General features: G+C 31.0%; 2 protein-coding genes across 3 annotated transcripts in view; both read right to left on the bottom strand.

The window, feature by feature from the left end:
- The window catches only part of LOC108990529 (wall-associated receptor kinase 2-like), a 329,567-nt gene that overhangs the window by 94,282 nt on the left and 219,733 nt on the right, over positions 1 to 15,552 (bottom strand). The gene's annotated exons all lie outside the window — the stretch shown is intronic.
- Positions 1,062 to 5,027, bottom strand: LOC108996800 (wall-associated receptor kinase 2-like). 2 transcript variants are annotated; one of them, XM_018972818.2, is made up of 4 exons: positions 4,853 to 5,027; positions 3,195 to 4,161; positions 2,838 to 3,026; positions 1,062 to 2,574 (listed from the first exon to the last, which is right to left on the bottom strand). In XM_018972818.2, the coding sequence occupies exons 2-4, from the start codon at positions 4,102 to 4,104 to the stop codon at positions 1,511 to 1,513; spliced, it is 2,163 nt and encodes a 720-aa protein (XP_018828363.1). In that variant the 5' UTR covers positions 4,105 to 4,161; positions 4,853 to 5,027; the 3' UTR covers positions 1,062 to 1,510. The 2 variants fall into 2 exon arrangements, with proteins under 2 accessions (XP_018828363.1, XP_018828362.1); XM_018972817.2 differs by having other exon boundaries at positions 3,195 to 5,027.

Raw genomic sequence — 15,552 nt, forward strand, 5'->3', positions numbered from 1 at the left:
CATAACTGAACATCTTCATCTTATCCTATCATATAAGAATAGAGGCCATGTTTAAGCCCCGTGGTAGGGTTCTGCATTTTGCGGAAAGCCAAGCAGAACATAAATCACCATGAATATCAAAGCAATTGCACTTAGATCAGAAATCCACTATTATATCCTGTGATAGGGCCTGAGGTCACTATTGTATCCCGTGACAGGGCCAGAGGTTACTATTGTATCCCGTGACTGGGCCAGAGGTCATTATTATATCCCATGACAGGGCCACATATCAGAGCAAAACAGATTCAAAATCAGAATCAGAGTCATAACAAAATCAGAAAGTCATGCCAAAGGTTTTTCAGATGCCAAATCATATCAAAATAGAATACTGAAAATCAGATCATTTCACATTTTCCAAAACAGATTCAAAACATCTCCACGTCACATGCAAATTTATCAAATTTTTATATTCACTCATTTTCTTCACAGTTCAGAAACAGAATGCCAAAAATAAGTTAATGTCTACACCAGTCATGCCAGAAAATATCTTATTCTTATACAGAATTTCATGAGTAATGCAGAACAAATAATTTAAGTTGTTTCAAATTTCTTTTCATAACAAAATATGCATATTTTTTAAAAAATTACATCAATTCATTTCATTTTTATGCAAAGTCTAGCATAAGAACCCCGCTTATCTGGACTTCTTAGTACTTAAAACAAAGTTTAAGATAAAAAGTGGACTTATCAAAGGTACCTATCGACCAATAGCAATTGCTCACGCATGTGATCTTTGAATGCTTTTCCTTAATTCTCAATCCATCCAGTTCCACAGCCACTTCTTGAATAATCTCCATGTTTGCATTCAATATTACTCATGTAAGTCCCAATCGCCCATCTTGGGGCTGTTAGGAAATATGTTTTGAGAAAATTATGAGTTTTTAAGTGATTTTTTTTTTAAAAAAAAAACAAAGACTAAGGGAAAAATTAACATGTTCTTTTTTTTTTTTTTTTGTGCTTAATCATCTTTGGATTAAAAGGGGTTTTTTTTCTTGAAGTACAAATTCTTTTACCACCAAGCATGCACAAATATTTAAGTTACATTAATTAATCTACCCATAATTCACAAATAAAAACTTAGAACACACGATGAAAGGATCCTCAAAGCACACACCTAATTGAGCAGTACTAGACTTGCTCACTCATACATACAAAAGCTCCCAATAATACAAAGCAGACCATGAGAGAAAAAATTTTACATACAAAAAGATCTATATGGAGATAACTTAAACACTGCATGTGCAAAGAGACCGAAATAATTAATCTACCATCATCCGTTGACTTGGAGGAACATGCTGCCTGATTGTGGCTTAAAAGAAAAATGGATTATCTGCCATCATCTGTTGGTGTTAGTGCTTGATTTCCCATGCTATCAATGGTACTTGTGGAAGAATAACCAGTGCTAACATCGATGCTTGAAGAGTGTGTGGATGGATGAAGAAAATACTCATACCCGTTATCTGTGTTGCGATTAGCTTTCTTTCCTTGAATGTTTTTCCTTAATTCTAAATCCATCCAGTTCCACTGCCACTTCTTTCATAGTGGGCCTATCGTCTCCTTTAACACTAAGGCTTCTTTTTGCAACATTAGCAACTTTTTTTAGTTCCTCAGCATTACTCCCATTGTAGATGTGATCATCAAGAATTTCCAATAGGCGATCCTCTTCTACCATAGAAACAAAATATGTAGCCAAATTTCTCTCACTTTCAGGCCTAACGAATGAAATTACTTTCTTACTTGTCAATAATTCTGCTAAAACAACACCAAAACTATAGACATCACTTTTTTCCGTCAAATGGCTAGTACGAAAGTATTCTGGATCCAAATACCCAAACGTTCCTTGCACCAACGTAGTTAATTGTGTCTGATCCAGAGGAACAAGTCTTGAAGCTCCAAAGTCAGATACTTTTGCTGTGTGGTTACCATCCAAAAGTATATTTGCAGTTTTCACATCTCTATGTATAATTGGCATAGAAGCTTCACAATGTAAATATGCAAGGGCTCCTGCAGTTTCTGTAGCTATCTTCAAACGATTGTCCCATGAGAGTAAGGATGACCGACTTTTATCATGAATATGGTCAGAAAGTGTCCCATTTGTGATGAACTCGTAGACTAGTAAGGGAACTTCGGTATCCAAACAACAACCTAACAATTTGACAACATTCCGGTGGTTGATTTGAGTAAGCACAACTACCTCGTTTATGAATTGCTCTATCTGACTTTGATCACCAATTTTGGACTTTTTAATAGCAACCACTTTGTTATCTGCCAACACTCCTTTGTAAACAGTTCCATAACCTCCTTGACCGAGGATATTACTTTTGTTGTAATTGTCGGTTGCCTTTTTAAGTTCTTCTGCACTATAGATTTTTGTTGTATCCATAGATCCTGTGTGATGTTGGAGTCGTTGTTGTAACATTAAGCCCCCATTTTGCTGAAACCACTTCTCTCTGAGTTTAATGAGTTTTCTTTTCTTGAGTCCCCAATACACCCAGGAGGTTCCCACAAGGAGCACTAAGAGGCTTATGCTGACACCTGTATTTGCATATTCAAAGTTATAAAATGCACTTCGCGCCAATTAGCTTGAAAGTCTCGTCTCTCTATCGAGAAGGTTACGAACCTAATATGTATTATATTAAGATGAGTCAACCAAGATTTGAAATACATGAATGTTTGTCAAGCAAATGATCTACGTACTGGGAAAGTATATAATTAGTGATCCTTAATATTGCAGTTTTCAAATTAGAAATCAGTGAGCTTAGGAAATAAAATTCTTATAAATGTACGTACGTACGTACCCAATGCAATGCTAATGATCTTATTATTAGATTGGCCAATTACTATAGGCCTGCAATCTGTTCCGTCTATCCTCCCATCGCCTTCGTATCCCTTGGGACAAGCACATGTGTAATTTCCATCAGTGTTGATGCATGTTGCATTGGCATTGCAAGCTAGTTTCCAATGGTCCTGCTTGCACTCATCAATATCTGAAACACAGTAAATATATATAGCTGGCCGTCACAAGAAATTTCAATGTTTCCATACAAACTTAAAAAAAATAAAATTACGAGGATGTAATTAAGACCACTTGAAATGTGTTGTATCAAAATATGATTAGGAATAATAAGACTTAGATAAAGGATGGCATCATTTACCTTGGCAACTATCATCTTGTCCATCAGGAAGGTATGGGTTCCCGTGATAACCTGAGGAGCATTTGCAACGATAACCAGGGCCGTTGGTGGAATCGTAACAATAACTATGCGTTGCCTTACATGCATAGCTTGTCTTATTTTTCTGAGCATCTTTGCATGTCTTATTTCCAATTGCCCAATCAAGCACCAGAGGTACAGTCGTCCTATTCTTTAAGTTTCTGAAATCTAAGGAGGAAAATTTGTATGCTTGTTCATCCACTATAAAGCCGTAACCACATAGATCATTGCCACCAGGTAAGGTGTCGTTGCTCAAGCTCCGTACGTTCAAAATATACCCCGTTGCTCCTTTTGGGATAGAAGTCTGGCAGCAGCCAATGCCAGAGCAAGACTCGTTAACCACGTTGAGATTTTTATCACAGAGTGATAAGCATCCAGTGGTGAAGCCCTTCTGTCCTTGATCTGTACCTTGAATATACGTATAAACATCACAACCAACAGCAGTGATCATGTTCCTGGTTTCTGAGATGCGAAAACTTGACAAATTAAGCAAGGCAGAGATGTCGGTGTAGTCCACAGTTGGCCTCCTGCAATAAGGACTTAAGCAAATGGGTTGGTCACGTTTGCAAAGGAGGGCTACGGGGTTTGAGACTCGGAGTTCACCATTTGGTAGTGATATGTCCTCAACAGGTAAATCAACGTCCAGAAATGGTTTTGGAGGAGAGTACAAGTGGTTACACGTGATGAGAAAAGGTTTGTCAAGGTAACAGCCCTCGCTTGTTCCAAACGGGTAGGGGATTTCTACTTCTCCACACATACGTTCGCAGATTGAGTTCGGAATAGATGCTGCTGTTGCTGCTAGAATTACGAACCCAAGTAGCAGTAGTTGCAGAAGCTTTCCACGCAAATCCATGGCTTTCTTTTCCGGGACTCTGCTGTTTGCGCTGTATACAACTGTAAATGATCTCCTCTGTAGGAGTGAATTAGGTACCATTAGCGAGACTTGGGATGAGTACTTAGAGTTCTCATCCAACGCAAAAACGCAAGAAATACATGTGTCCATACAAGCATCTTGAAATATATGAATACATATATTAATAATGATTTAATAGCCAAGTATATTGTACAAGCAATTGGAACTTGAAAGCCGGCCCACATAAAGGCACCGAGCTTTCTTAAGATCTCTAACCAAAGAGCCTAGACAGACATAATTAACATATGATATAGAGACTAATGGCGAAGAGTACTAACAAGGAGCGGCCTGTACGTACATCGAACAAAACATATATAGCAAAGCAAACAGACCATGCATGTACATTAATTATAGCAGCATTAACACATGATTAATTGGACGTACGCAACAGGTGATCATATATAGGAACAAACATGCAGCAACATGATTAATTGGATGATAATTGGGAAAGAACAAACATGCAGCTCGAGTTATAGATCATGAGATCACCAGAAGCAAATAAAAACACCGGCAGTTATAACCTCCTTAAACAAATCATTGGACTTAAGACACGTTAGACACAGAAAAGAAGCAGCCAAAAACTACAAGGAACAGTACAGTTTCAAATACAGTTTTAATTAGTCTCCATTTTCAGGGAAAATTATCTGAGAAGAAGATAGGTTTCTTGATATATATGAATATGCATCACCTCTCCCACTTGAGCACAATAGAATTATTAGCCACTTCCTTCAGCTGCCTCGCTTTCTCTTGATCATTTGCTCTACGCCTTTCTTAAGAACTTGAAACAATATATTCTTCTTTAAAGAAGAAAGATATACATATATAGACTTGTGATCTCCTCTATTGAATTACTAAGTTATGTTTTTTTCCCTCAGCTTGGTACGTTCGTGGTTCTAGCTAAGGGGGCCGACCATTCTAAATTAAGCTATAGAACTTTTTCGGCACGTCAAATTATTCAGGAGTTGTTTGGAAATAATTTTCATCTCATCTCAGCTCATTTTATTTTCAAACATCATTTAAATATAAATATTTTCAAACTAATAATTACAACTTTTTCAAGTAGAACTTTCTCAAGTTTTTCAAATATCAAAACAAATTTAATATTTTAACAATATTTAAATTTTATAAGATTTTTTATTCAATTTTTTATCACTCATTTTTCAAAACCTAATAAATATTTAACTCAAACTATCTCACTGTTATTTACAAATCATTTTACAAGCTACAGCTAGCTACTATTTACAAAATTCTCATCATATCTTATTCTCCAAACATCCTTTAATTAATGTTTTATATTTGATGCTATTAATTATCAATAATATGGCACATTATATCATCTAATTATAAAAATTAGAAATAAAAAAACCAAGTGACATAATTATATATAGTTTGAACAGTTAAAACTAAATTATTAAGGGTCAACCTAATTTTAATTAATTCATTAGTACTAGCTAGTATTATAAGAGATCTCTAGAAAGTGCTGGAAATTAAAGTGCCTTTCTTCCACTGTGAGCAAGTATGAAGGGACTTCTTGACGTTTCTAATTGGAAACCACGTGGAAAAAGGGGAAAAATAACAGAAAATGAAAACACATGAAAAAGCAAATTATTTTGATCCAGAGGAATTAAAAAAGAGAAAACTAATTCAAAATAAAAGTAGGAAAAGTAGGAAGGACGTATAAACTTTGGATAAGCAAAAGATTCCCTAAATGGCGGTCGAATAGAAGCGAGATAATGTATCAGTATTAATTAAAAAAACAACGAAATAAAGCGATTGATGACCAGACAAATAAAATATATCTTATCCAAAGATAAAAGATTCCCAGAAATACAATAATTTCAGTTAAATCATGGAATGACTCGTATTTAAAAGAAGTCTTTCTTATTTTATTTTTCTTTTTATTTTTTAATTCTAAGGCAATTTGAATAACACTTTCAACCCATCTCATCTCATTATTATAATTTTCATAAATTTTTATATAAAATATAATAAATAATTTAATTTTTTCAAAATTTAAAATAATAATAATATTAAAAGATAATATTTTAATAATATTATATTCAATTTTTAACTTTCATCTAAACTCAACTCATCTCATTTCATCAACGCCCACTAGCATCGCAATGGCTTTTAAGATTTCTAAAAATTTTATCCAAATTTTAAGAGTTCATCTCAGCTCATTTTATTTCCAAACATTATTTGAATACAAATATTTTCAAACTAATAATTACAACTTTTTTAAATTTCCAAAACAATTCAAACAAAATCCATGAGACAATTCAAGTTTTTCAAATATAAAAACAAATTTAATATTTTAACAATATTTGAACTTTATAATAATTTTTATTCAATTTTTCCCGACTCATTTTTCAAAATTTAATAAATACTTAACTCAAACTATCTCACTATTATTTACAAATCAGTTTACAGCTAACTACTATTTACAAAATTCTCATCATATCTCATTCTCCAAGCATCCTTTAATTAATGTTTTATATTTGATGCTATTAATTATCAATAATATGGCACATTATATCATCTAATTATAAAAATTAGAAATAAAAAAACCTGTGACATAATTATATATAGTTTGAACAGTTAAAACTAAATTATTAAGAGTCAAAACCTAATTTTAATTCATTAGTACTAGTATTAATATAAGAGATCTCTAGAAATTTGTCATGTGTAGCTGGTAGCTGGAAAGTGCCATTTCTTCCACTGTGAACAAGTGTGAAGGGACTTCTTGACGTTTCTAATTATTGGAAACCACGTGGAAAAAGGGGGGAAAAATAACAGAAAATGAAAACACGGGTCGAAAAAGCAAATTATTTTGACCCGAGAGGTTTGCAAAAGCTAGCAAAATAAACTCAAAAAGAGAGCTAACTAAGCAATATTTATGGTGAAGCCAATACATGACATTTATACTCCAATTATGGACTGTTTTATTCTTTATGGATCAAATAATCAAAATTAAAAAATATAGCCTTTAATTAAAGAAAAAAAAAGGGACACATAGTATTCGTATCGAACTTCAACCGCTAAGATCATCAATAAAAAATGTGAGGTGTATACAATAACGACAGTTGAATATAAGCGAGATATTTACATTCCAAATATAATGTATCAGTATTAATTAACAATAAAAATTAAGCAATTGATGATCAGACAAATTAAAGAAATGATCTTATCCAAAGATAAAAGTAGTCGAAAAATGAATGCCTGCATCATGTTAATTTATGACTGGCTAAGTAAAAGATTCCCACAAGTACAATAATTTGAGCTCAATTATATATGGAATAACTCGTATTTAAAAGTAGTATTTCTTTTCTTTTCTTTTTTCTTAATTCTAAGGCTCAATTTGGACCGAAAAATACTCTCAAATATCAATCCATCTCATTTCATCTCCTGATCTCATCATTAGAACTTTCATAAATTTTTATATAAAATATAATAAATAATTTAATTTTTTTAAATCTCAAAATAATAATAATATTAAAAAATAATATTTTATTTAACTTTCAACTTTTATCTTAATTCACTATCTAAAACTAACTAAGTCATCAGCTCCCACCAGCATGACAATGGTATATATATATATATATATATACACATAGATGTAACCAGTCATTAGCCAACGATAAAATCTTTATCTTCAATGGCTAAACATCTGATCTCTTCGTGCATGTCCAGCTGCTTGTTGGACTAACAATATTAATTAAGGAAGCTAGCTAGGGTGACTATTAAAAATAAATTATTCAAACGAAAAACGACTGAGTATTCAAAATTACGTAAAAGGAAATGTTATTTGCAGATGTGCAACACATGATGTAATAAATACCCCACCCCTTGCCGCACGTTTTGAAAAATAAAAAATGTTTAAGCTTTAAACAAAAATTAGGCCTGGGGTTTTATTATTTCAGATTAATGCTTGATTATGGTCGAAAATATGAGTAAATGCATCATGTTAAAAAAAGTGAACTAACGAGATGATCATCAGCTTTTTTACTCATCATTTTAATTTAGAGAAATGTTTCATACATAAAAATAAATTCATAAAATAATATAATTTGATATAATACGTTAGATTGTAAAGTTATTTTTATTGTAAATTGATAGATCTAATTTATTATATTAAATCAATTTATCGATTTATTTTTACAGAATAATAATTTTGTTACTTATAAATTAATTAAGTTCCTTGTTTATTGGTAACTGACTTGTGGACAAAAATTAATGACTATAAGTACTTTTGTGATATGTTTGGATCATTAATGATCATAAAATTAACATTAGACGTGAAGAAGGAGGCCGGCCGTTTGAGGAGCTGCACGCTGGAATCACGTGGCTACGTACATAGATCCACCAAGACGGTATCATGGGATTGTTCGCGCGATTACATTAATTTCTATTTTCAAAATTCTGAATCGATTCTTTTTTACAGATGAGATAAAATGAATTAGATTAAAATTAAAAATTAAAAAAATATTATTATAAATATATTTTTTTAATATTATTTTTATTTTAATTTAAAAAAAATAAAATTATAATAATTAGATAAGATGAGATAGAATGAATTGAAATGAATTGTTAAAATAAAGAGACCTTAAAAAGAGTGTTAAACTAATTTATACCAAACATCTTCAAATTTTTTAAAAAAAAAATATCTAAAAACAAAGAGGCCTTAGTTTCTCATACAGTAGTGATAACGTAGTGAATTTTTTTCAACAATATCTAATCATGCCCAACGGCCTATTCCATTAATTCCTTCTTCGTGAGTACATGATCAGGCTTTTGGGTATTGTGCAGTTTTCTGGACTTAGATTCTGACATGACTTTCCAGTGTTTGGTGAAGTTTATATTATATTAGAGTCTCTATATCTATATAGCGAGCATTAATTATTTACTGTTCCGTCAATATTCGATTTCTTCTAATTAAGCATAATATTCATGCATAACCTTTGTAAACTGAGATTACTAATTAATGATCAAGAGATGGTTTCGTTTTTAGAATTTAAACAAAATTTCGGATAAGAAGTTGGTTTATCTAGAAAGTAGAAATTGTTTCACAGTACTCAAACAATAAGATATAAGCAGTCATTTACAATACAAGACTGTTCACCCGACCCAAAAAACCATGTTCCGATCCAACACATACTGCTTAGCCGATTACTTGATCTGAAACTTATTTCTGCAGATTCGGGTGTTCCAACCCGACCCGACCCATTTTTCCCTCTCTCTCTCTCTCTCAAATTACAATTTAAAAGAATATTTAATTAAATAAAAATGCTAATTGGGTTTCTAAATTACTAATTTTGTTTATAATTCGCTTGCTAATAGGTATATAAATTTGATACATGATATAACTATGATTAATAATAATAATAATAATAATAATAATCTAGATGTGTTGGGGTGGGGGAAGAAAAGTATTCTATTTTCATATTTTGTTTTCAGGAAACATCTCATCTCATCTTATCTCATCTCATCATTACAACTTTTTCAAATCCCCACACAAAATAAAATAAACAATTCAACTTTTTTAAATGTCAAAATAAAAATAAAATAAACAATTTAATTTTTTCAAATTCTAAAATAAAAATAATATTAAAAAATATATTCTAACAATATTTTATTCAACTTTTTAACTTTAATCTCAACTCATTTCATCTTATCTCTTCTCTGAAAACAAACGAGCCAGTTCCAGTACCCTTAACCAGTGACCACTAGCAAATGACTACATAGCCTAGCTACATTATTTATCTGTCTTCTACCTTGAAATCTTGTTTTGTTAAACGGTACTGATAATTAATCTTAATTAATAACAAGGTGATTTTATTAATTTTGTTTAATGTTAATGCATTATTTATCTGTCTTTAAAAAAAAAAAAAGGTGATTTTAACTCAAAATATATTATCTCCTACTGCCTAGTGACAAGACACAAGACAGGAACATGAACATGATCATTAGAGTAACCCAACAGTACAAACTTAATAAAAATTAATGGTCAAATTTGAAGTGTCCACACATGTACAATCAGATCTTCACAAAATATTTACATTGTAAGTATCGATACAATGTATCGCTTTTAATAATTTAGAGTACAACGTGTAAAATCACTACAAGCACGGCCAGCTGCTAAACCATGCATCTTGGAGGCGACAGGAGAACAAAAAGAGGTCTAGAAAAGTTGGAAGGATTTGGAAAGATCAGAAAGGTAGAAAGAAGAAGGAATTAGAGCGAACCATTTGGAAAGAGGAAAAAAGAAAAGGCAGAAAATGGAAACACAGAAAACGTAAATTATTTTGACCCCACAGGTATACGAAAGCTAGCAAAAGAAGCTAAAAAAGAGAAAATTAATAGTTTTTATTCAAAAGAAAAGTATGAGCGATCAAATCAATGCTTTTAATTTTGAAAAAGTAAAAGATTCCTCAATTCCATCATCGTGGACTACTACAAAGTAGCTATCCATGCATGTAAGTTATCAAGGAAAAAGTGTAAAACTTCTGGTACCATTTAAAATATAGAAAACAAATATTTCTGAAAGTGAAAAGAGAGAAAAGAAAACACAAATAATTCAAGAGCTCAATCATAGAATGACTTGTAAAAGAAGTCTTTCTTTTTTATTTTCTAGCAAGTAATTAGAAGTCTCCCACTAGCACTTTTATGGTTTTTAAGAGTTCAAGTAGTAGGCCCAAAGATACATGCATGTAATCAATGGTCCAACTGGAAAAACAAAGGATAAAATTTCTATGAATTGGCCTCCTTTGGTTTGGGAGATGAGACTATCTCATTTTATCACTATAATTTTTTAAACTTTCATCTCAAATATAATAAATAATTAAACTTTTTCAAATCTCAAAATATAAATTATATTAAAAAATTATATTCTAATAATATTTTATTCAACTTTCAAATTTTATCTCATCTTATCTGTATAACCAGATGGGGTATCTCATCTCATTTCAACTTTCGATTTCAATCTCTCCTCCTACCCCACGCTGAGTTGGATGAAGAGATATATCACTTCTTTCCATCAATTGGCAACTTGTTTGCAAGCCACTAGTAATATGACAGGTTTGGGGGCTAAGATGAGACATAATATTCTTATCTACTTTCGTTTCATTTCATTTCATCTTATTCCTAAATATAATTCAAATACAAAATTTTCAAACTAATTATTACAATTTTTTCAAAATTTCAAATTTCAAATAAAAAATAATTCCAACTTTTTCAAATCCTCAAACAAAAATAATATTATAAAACTATATTCTAACAATATTTAATTTTATAATATTTTTTATTCAACATTTTCTCTCTCATTTCTGAAAACTCAAAAAATACTTAACTCAAACTATCTCACTACAATTCATAAACTATTCTATTGATATTCACAAAATTCTCATCTCATGATCCCACTCCCCAAACGAGCCCAATCGAGACTGGATGATAGCCCTAACAAGAGCATATATAATGATAAAAATAAATTATTAGATCGGGTAATCTAGATCTTCTTCAAACATAAAATTTCGAAATTAAACTTTCAATCTGACAAAGAACGCTCATTCAATTTCAACCGTTTATAAAAATTGGAAGGAATTTGAAAGATCAGAAGAAAGATAGAAAAAAGTAGAAATTTGAAGGAAACAAGCATGTGGAAAAAGGGAAAAAAAAAAGAAGGTGGAATAACCAATTTAAGCAATTAATTGACACTATATTGGGAAACTTAACGACAGCATCCAGTACTCTATATGATCCTGATGATCACATCTCTCTCTTGAGCATCTATTTAATTATAATATTAGCCACTTATTAGATCCTCAGCTGCCTCGCCGGACTTCATTCCCTCTACGTACGTACGTTTCAGATGCCAAGATCGAACTTCAAACAATCCGTTTTCCTTTAATTTAGAGTAAGCTGTAAAATAAACCTTAATTATAAAGTTTTCATTTTTCTTTCTCTCAGTAGTACTGATTCATGTAACAGACAGATCATTTCAATGCTATTACATTTTTTTTGAGAAAACCTATTTATAAGCCTTATTTTTTATCCAAGCAATTGGTCAGACAAAAGATATCTTATCCAAAGAAAAAAGTAGCAAAAAAATGAATGCATCATGTTTATCATGCATCATGGCAAAGCAAAAGATTCCCACGACAACAATTTAATTAAGACCTCATGAATAATGGAATGACTCGTAAAAGAAGTCTTTCTTTTCTTTTCTTAGAAGTCTCCCACTAGCAGTACTATCTTTGGATCCTTCTTGTTGGCCAAGTCGACGTTGTTGTAAAATCAAACCTCCATTCTGTTGATAATTTTTCGTTTCGGAAGAATATATAATAGTAGTCATTCATTCCGGAAGAATGAGCAAGTACCTGTGATGTCCAGCTGGAATATTAAGAAAAACATTAGGCATACATGCATGCATGTGACATCCAGGTATATTAATTATATCAAAAATAGTTACAATATATAAGCTTTAATTCCATGAGCATATTTATTATAAAGTAATGGCTCTCATAATATTTTTCAGGTGAAATCTCAATTCCAACAGTTCAGAAAAGTTGAAAGGATTTGGAAGATGATCAGAAAGATATATAGAAAGAAGTAGAAATTTGAAGGAAACCATGCATATGTGGATAAAGGAAAAAGGAAAAAACGCAAAACGCAAATTATCACAAATAGTACTTACTCATTCGAAAGAAAATTAGTAGGATGAACGAAAGCAATGTTTTTAACTTTAGATAAGGAAAAAACTCCCCAGTCCCATCATTGTTGGCAAAAATTATCACTAGGTATAATATTCCATGCAGGGAATACCAAAAAGGAGGAATTACCAATTTAAGCAATTAATTTGCACTAAATTGGGAAATTTAATGAGAGCATTCACTCTATATCATCCTCACGTACGTACATCTCTCTAATCTCGAGCATCTATTTAATTATAATATTAGCCACTTAGATCCTCAGCTCATATCTCGCCGGCCTTCATTCCCTAGCTCTACGTACGTCTCACATGCATGCAAGGACTTCAAACGTACAATCCGTTCTCCTTTAATTTAGATTAATAAAATACGCCATAATTATGAAGTTTTTCTTTTCTTTCTTTCAGTCACTGTAACAGAAAGATCATTTTAAAGCAATTATATTTTTTAGAAAATCTATTTATAACAGATTATTAATGTTTTGATTTTCTAAAGTTATATATAATGAATCCCACGTCTATAAGTAGTCATGTGCTAGTACACCAGCTTATGTATAGCATGCAAAACCTGCCTTTTAAGGTGAAGAGAGGCAATACATTTATACTCCAATTAATTGTGGAATGTTTTATCTTTTATGTATCAAATTATCAAAACTAAAAAAATATAGGTAGCCTTTAATTATCAAAGACGGACACATATATAGATACTCATATCAAATTTCAACCATTGAGATTAATTATACAAAAAATGTAAGTTGTACAATATGACGTACGGTCAAATGATCATAGCAAGATATTTACATTCTAAGTAATTTGTTTGTTTGTTTGTTTTGTTTTGTTTTTTTCAGTGGTTTCAAATACAATGTATCAGTATTAATAAATTAGAGTAAAAAGTATTAAAAAATATGCGAAACAAATATTTCTGATGTGGAAAAACGAAAAGTTTGATCGATCCCAAAAAGTAAATGAATGCCATTATGTTAATATATGACTGACAAACCAAATTAAAGATTCTCATGTAAAACAATAATTTAAGAGCTCAATAATGGAATGACTCGTAACAGAAGTCTTTTTTTTCTTTTACAAGTCTCCCACTAGCACTTTTATCCAACGGGAAAAAAAAATAATAATAAAATCTCTATCAATTACTGAGAGTCTCTCTTCCTGCCCCATGCTGAGTAGGATGCATGAAGAGATATAGTTCATGTCGTTGTAAAAGATGATGCCTTACGGCCCAAAGGCAAAAGTTGGAACAACGGAAATCATGTTTGTAACTTTGGAAAAGCAACAGATTTCCCGGCCCCAACATGAAGATCTGAGATAAAAAAAATTGCACTGAAGTGGGAAATTGCAGAGAGGAAGACCATGACTTCCTCCACGTGCAGTACGTAGGTCTATGTCGATCCTACCTAACCTTTCCCTGATCAGCACCAGTACTACTTTGGAATATTGGCCCTTTTGTTAAGGTGCTCCGATCCACTTTTTCTTCCTTCTCTATAGGTTTCACAAATACTTCAAAATTCCAATGAATAATCATTAGATAGTTTGGTAACAGAATACGATTGAAATTAATGCTTCCTTAATTGTTAAATAATTTCAAGATTCGGACTAGCAGATGTCATTTGATTAAAAATTAATATATCTAAATAATAGAATAATTCAATTTAAAAGAAATTAATTTTAAAATAATTTATTCTGATTTGAATTAAAAGAAATAAATATATAACTCGATTTCTCTCCGCTTGGACTTATCCCTTCGTCTTTTTTCACCCCTTTTTAATGACGTTTGGTTGGATCGAAATATAATCAACCCATGCAATTTTTCTCCGATCTCTAGGGACACAATGGTCGTGGCAGGCAGGCAGTACCATTATTAATGACCAAATTTTGACGCACTGCTCGATCGTTGAACCCTATCAAATTTTGTCACGAATAACACATTACAAAAAAAGTCACTTTATGCAAAGAAATTTTACCGTTACTTGTTACTTTTACTACAAGAGATTTAATTTTTAGGGACAAAATTTATAAGAAATGAATTAAATTTCTTCTTTAAAAGTTATTTTTGAAGATAAAATTTATATTTCGTCTCAAAAGATGCATGAGCTACTAAATTCATTCGAACAGATAAATATCCATTTGAACAAGATATTTTGTGACGAACAAAATTGTCTCAAAAAAGAAAAACCGTTCAAACGAAACAAATAGTTTCGAACATAGAATTAATGTCTATTCGAACAGTATATAATTTATTTGAATAATAATATTGCCGAAAAATTAATTTATTTTTTCAGGACAAAATTAATAACCGTTCAAACTTAGATTTCTTTGTTCGAATGAACATTTTTTTAATTAATTTGTGTATTAGAATGGATTTGTGCATATATTTTTTCCATTAAAGTAATAAATATTTTTTCTATTAAAGTAATAAATATTTTTTCCATTAATTTGTTATCATTTTCAAAATATAAAAATGTGTATATATTATATATTATGATTTGCAGTGAGTTAAAATATTTATAAATTCATAAATTAATTTTATGTAATTAATTTAAAAACTTTATAGTGATTTATTTTATGTTAAATTTATATAAATATAACTTTAAAGATAGTATCATTTTTTATATTATCATGAATGACAAGTAAAATGAAAAAAAAAAAAAAGGTAGCAAACACGAATAATAAAA

This window comes from Juglans regia, chromosome 6 (assembly GCF_001411555.2).
Source record: "Juglans regia cultivar Chandler chromosome 6, Walnut 2.0, whole genome shotgun sequence".
NCBI classification, from domain to species: domain Eukaryota; kingdom Viridiplantae; phylum Streptophyta; class Magnoliopsida; order Fagales; family Juglandaceae; genus Juglans; species Juglans regia.